At 59.1% G+C, this 5,778-nt stretch overlaps 1 protein-coding gene across 1 annotated transcript in view; it reads right to left on the reverse strand.

Moving 5' to 3' along the window:
- Positions 1-5,778, reverse strand: part of LOC113203374 (protein APCDD1-like) — an 11,703-nt gene that overhangs the window by 4,323 nt on the left and 1,602 nt on the right. Inside the window, exon 2 of the mRNA XM_026418064.2 lies at positions 4,630-4,786. Within this exon, the coding sequence (XP_026273849.1) occupies positions 4,630-4,786 (157 nt within the window). The remainder of the gene's footprint in view (positions 1-4,629; positions 4,787-5,778) is intronic.

Below are 5,778 nucleotides of genomic sequence, written 5' to 3' on the forward strand. Positions count from 1 at the left end.
GGGTGCGGAGGTCAGGTCTTATATTATGACTTCTCAGCATAGCTGGGCGCGGCGCTTAGGGCCGCTGGACTGCGTCGCGGGACTGGGAGTCGGAGGAGGGGATGTTGTGACTCCGCGCACTGGCTCGCTGGCCGAGGAAGTGCGGTATGGTCACAAGGAGACCGCTTCGTATCAGCGCCAGCCTCCGCCCCAGACATATGAGTCAGTGAGTCAGCCGTAGGTCAGCAGTCCTTTTGCTCTCCTTACCGCCACCGGCGTGTTGCCTGGTGGAGTGGTGGAGGCAGGCTAGGCGAAAGGGTAAGAGGGTAAGGGCAGGAATAGCAGGTGACAGCTTCCTTCGGTCACATTTGAGTCAGTCAGTCACTGCAGTGCGTCGCCTCTGTTTCACTCAGCTGAACTTCTTTAGAGTGGGAAATGAGGGGGAAATGACTAGGGAACACAGCGTACGAGTTATTTCGACGTATTTCGGTTATTTCGCGGCATTTGGGTGGTGTTTCGCGACTATTTCACCATGATTTCGCATTTATTTTGCGGGAGGTGTAAGACTTATTTCGCATGTAATTTCCCCCTTGTCTAGAACATTAAAAAGTGTTGCTCTCTTTGCTAGATTTCATTGTATACAACATTACGAAGAATATTTCTAAAAGAAATTTGGCTTCAGTTAACATGCTTTTTTTACGTATAAAATACCTTTCATAATACATTAACACCTTAAAACTGTTTCTTTCTAGAATTTTTTTAAAATTGTTAATTTTATGTATCGAGTAACGAAGTAACGACGTTACCAGTAACGTAACGCGTTACAATTCTCCGAAGGCTGTAACGGTATCGGTAACGCGTTACCGAGGGTAGAGTAACGAGGTAACGGTATCGCGATACATTTTCAAAGTAACGTTAACAACCCTGGGGGAGAGGCCGCACAGGGGCGGCGTCGGGGGCCCCCGCCACCACACAGGGCACACCACGGTCACGAGAAAAATAAACCAGCGCGGCGTAAAACAAGGGGGAGGATGGATGGGCGGCGCGGCGGCGCGGCGCGAGGGACCCAACCCCACACCTCACATGTGCTAAACACGCTTGTTGCCGCGGGGCTGCCAGCTCGGTCCGCACCGCCGCCGTGCAGAGCTGTGCAGAGCCGCCCCGATGGCAGGCAAAACATCCTTCTGCCGTCGCGTCCATCACACGCCAACGAGGCCGCCGCGCGCCGCGCCCCGCAGGCCCCGCAGGCCCCGCAGGCCCCGCAGGCCCTGCGCGGGAAGCCTGCGGGTGGCGTTCGCTTGGTTCGCTTTTACGCCGAATAAAGTCGCACAGAAGCGAGGCAGCCCGCCGAACGAGCGTGACAGTTGTCGGTCATCGCCTTCTTTTTAAGTACCCAGACCGAGGAGGCATTTCTCACACCACAGAGCAGCCGAGCCAGCCAGAAGGCGGTGCGCAAGCGCGTCCTGTTTTTGTTTCGCCTCCGATTTTTATTTTTCCTCTTTCCCCCAACCGGCGTCGTGTCGCTGGAGCTGGGCTGCAGACGTGTTTACTCATAGGTTTACGGCGCGGGGCCCGCCAGGCCCGGGCGTCTGCATGCATGCATGCGCCGCATGGCGGGAAAATTCGGGGGAAAAGGCGGGGGCCAGCACTCGTAAAAATCACTTGATGAGAACAAAGCTCCCTGCTAGCTGCTGTTGGCTGGGTGGTGTGGTGGTGGGGGCAGCGCGGCCGCGCCCAGCCGACGCGGCGGGGGTGGGACTCTCTCGAACAACACCAACACCACCACCGCCGACTCCACAGTCATGAACCGCCGACACCTGATCGCACTTCACGATGTGGTCCTTGCGGAGGCCGCGGTGGAGGCCACCCCCTTTCCCCTCCCCACACTCACCCCCCACTCCCCCTCGCGTCCTCCACACACATGGCATGGCCTCTGCGGTGGTGTGGCTCGGGAGCGCATGCCTTGCACCTAGTTAAGCCCCTCTGGCAGAAGCAGGGTCTTTCAGCCTCAGCAGCTGCCGCCCCCACCCCCTGCTTCAACCGGGATGACGCCCTGGCCCTACTGCAACATGCGGACGCCAACCGCACCCCCGCACAATGCAGTGCGCCGATGTGGTGCAGCTGCGACCACACAGGGCACACGGGACGGGGCTCCGACCGGCCAGCGCTCCAACATTTGCTACAATGCAACAAGTCCGCAGTCCGCAGTAAGCACGGCTTGGCTCGGCTCGGCCGAAAGCTGCAAAAAGCACAAGCGGCCAAGCCGCCGCCGCAAGTCGAGCGTGTGATCGCAATGAGGTGCAGTAGAGAGGAAAAGTGGACCAGAAGAATAACACTGTAAAGTAACTAATGTTGCTGCAGCTGTGGCCTCCGAGCCCCCCCGGGCCCACCTCGACAGGTACTACCACCCCGCCCCGCACCCCCCGCGCATCCCTGTGACCCCGGCCATGACGCGGCGCGGCGCGTAGCGGGGCCACATTGTGCTGCACGGGAAGGCAAACAATGACGCGCACGCCCGATTCAAACTGTGTGTGTGTGTGTCCACAGAGATGGAGGACTCTTAGATTCTGTGGCGTGAAATCCGTTCGAAATGGATGGTCTTGCCCGCCCCTCCCCCGCTATTGTCCGCGCATTTGGCGAGGGCCACCCCGGCCCCCAGCTCCTCTGGGTGCCCTTTTGTTGCACGGCAAGAGGCTCTGCTATGACGGGTTGATTCACGTGGAACTGAGATGTTGCCCCGCGGCCACCCGTGTTGGGTACACACGGGCCCTCTGCGTGAGCGGCGAGCGGGACACCTCCTCGCCCACCACCGCGCTGGACACCGGAGACGCGCGTGAACCGCGCCGCGGCGGCTCCAAACTGGTCCTCAAACACAAATCCCGGAACGAACGTCGCTGTACAAACAGATGCAGTGTGCACGGTACTGCTTGACCCGCCGCCCACGCCGCCGTGGCCTCGGGCCAGCCACGCACCCTGCAGCGCACCGCGGCCCGGCTGGCCTGGCTCCAGGAATGCAAGCGCGCGCGATGGCACCTCGGCGGGATACGCTTTCCACTTGCGAGCCTTCCCCCCCACTCCCCCTCTCTTTCGCTAAGCAGTCGAGACCAATATTGACCGCGCCCACTGTGTGTCCAAACACTTTTCACCCGAAGGTGCCATCATCTCCCACGACAGTGGGCAAATATTGAATATCAGTAGGAGGGCGGGCACAGGCGGACGGAAGGTGCTGCTCACGAACAAGTCGAAAATAATAATAAATGTTTCTTTATGAAATATATTTTACTCTGGACAACGCATAATCTTGTTCAAAAGAGCGCGCCCTGTCCTCGTCGGTTGCGCATTTTACATCTGTGATACGGGCGCCGGGCTTGTCCTGCCCCAACTCAAGAACAAACTAACCGCAAAAGATGGGAATGGAATCAAGCCTTTTGTTATTATTCCCCCGCTGCGAGGGAGCCGGCCGGGGCTGATGAATATATCATTTATCACTATTAATATGATAATGGGCGAACGGAGGCCCGGCCGGGCTGCTTCTGCCCCCCCCCCTCCCGAGCCCCCCGGCCCACCCCCAGCTGTGATCGCTATGATCTGATCGAGGCGCCCACGCATGAACGCGACAACTCGAATATTTCACCACAAAGCAGAATGCAGCGGAAATGGCGACCTGACTTTCCTCGACATCTCCTTAGAAAAATACACACACAGCATGCGATGCGTCGTGAAAAGGAAAAGAAGCATATTTCGGGAAAAGGGAGGAACGAACGGTTTTTATTTTCTTTACGGAGCCACGACGGGGACCTGTCAAGTCGACAGAGACAAGGGTCACCTTACTCGAGTAGTCCCTATCTCTGCACCCAAAATGGCGGGCGGGAGAGAGGGGAGGAGGGGTGGGAGGCTGGCCCCTGGACCCCCGGAGGTACGGGCAAAACAAAAGAAAGTTGTGACAGTGGACGCCTTGGGTACGTTTTAATTGTATGAACATGGGCCAGGACGACGGGGCGACCACACCTGACCGGGGCAGCACACAGTGACATTGTCCCTGCGCCATGGCCCGGCCCGGCAGGTGGCTCGTCGCCTCGGGTCGCCTCCGTCCTGGGTGGCGTGTTCTCGGAGGGCGCGGCACTAAGTGCGCGTAACGCTCCCCGCGCGGCACCAAGAGCGTAACGCACCCCGCGCGGCACTAAGTGCGTGTAACGCTCCCCGCGCGGCACTAAGTGCGTGTAACGCTCCCCGCGCGGCACGAAGTGCGTAACGTGCCCCACACCCCCCACCAACTCTGCACCCCCAGCTGATACGGGCCCACGGACCACCGCGACGACGAGGAAGGCGGAGGGGTGGGCGGGCGGGCGGGTCGGGCCAAAGGAACACTCGGGTACTGGATCGTGCACAGGTTGGCCATCCCCGGGGAGCAGAGGGGGCGTCCTCCTGGGTGGCGTTGGCGCTGGAGTGGACTCTACGAGATGAGGCCCATTGTGATCCACCTGGCCGCCCCGTCCCATGTGTACACAGCTCTCTGGAGCGAGCAGGGTAAACAGAAACCGGGCGGTCGGGTGAAAAAGAAGGGGGGGGGGGCGGTCACGACTGCAGCACAGAGTATACAGTATCGTGGGAGGACCGGCCTAGACAGCTTAGACAGTAAAGAGTACTCACCCCTCAGACACCCATTTGGCCGCCATCTTGGGCGGGTTGTCCACCACGGTGTTCTGGTCGGCGTAGGCCACGTCCTCGGCGAGCCGGTCGCACCGGGCGTCGTCCCAGTCGTTGACGGCGAGGGGGTCCCGCAGCAACAGCTCGGGCCGCACACCTCCTGGAGGAGCACAAAACAAGTACACGACGCTTTAGTGGAGGTTCAAAGCTGTGGCTCGCGCAGGCCTGAACTTTGGCGGCGCTGAACGCGTTCAACTCTCCGTGTGCGGGCCGTTCGGCCGCGGCTAGCGGGACACATAGTGGGACACTTTAGGAACGCGCCGCGCCCGACTGTCGTTAGCAATAAGTATGCAGTCTTCAAAAAGGAGCAAAAGGGAGGAGGGGGGTTAAGAAGGAATGAAATAAAAACAGAGGATAAAAACGGATGCCAGATCAGATAGCAGAGTCACCCATGTCTTTTAGTTCTTTTACCTGTTGACACTCCACGAGGAGACCGTGCTTCGGTAGCAGCGATTTTGATAGCGCGAGGGAGACGAGGGTAAAGTTAAAAGCAAACGCTTGCTGCCGTTGGTCGAATTTGAGTCTTATCGGACTCTTTGGGCTGCGGTCTACCTGCAAACGCTGTGGGCAATATTTATTGCCACCCGGAGAGCGCCCCGGAGGCCCGAGGGCCCCTCGTAGGGCTTGTAGGGGCCCCCGGCCCAGGACCGCCCGCTCGCCACGCCACGCCCCGCCACGCCCTGCGTCTCGCATGGGGCTCTCTCTCGCTCGCAAAAAGGGGGGCATCCGTATAATACGATAATTAAGGAGGATGGAAAAGCAAGAGCAGCCCTATTAATCCGAGCACGTGGATGGGGAGGGAGGGAGGGAGGGCGCGCGACCGTCGCCGCGCCCCCTGAACAGTCACATTTATCATTTGACTTTAGTCTGGTCTCTTTTGGGGCATGCGAAACGGCGTTAACCGGCCCCTCAAAATCCAAAGAGGTTATAAGAGAGAAAGAACCAAAAGCAACTCTTTTCGAACGGGACGTTGCAAAAATGACGTGCTTTACGGACTGCTCCCCTCTCCGCCCCGTCCGCAGAGACTCCCTGCCGTCACTTGTGCATTGATTTACGGCGACATGTCAGTTCGAGGAAAGCTCTGGGGTCGGG

This window comes from Frankliniella occidentalis, unplaced genomic scaffold, assembly GCF_000697945.3.
Source record: "Frankliniella occidentalis isolate FOCC.00 unplaced genomic scaffold, Focc_3.1 Scaffold169, whole genome shotgun sequence".
NCBI classification, from domain to species: domain Eukaryota; kingdom Metazoa; phylum Arthropoda; class Insecta; order Thysanoptera; family Thripidae; genus Frankliniella; species Frankliniella occidentalis.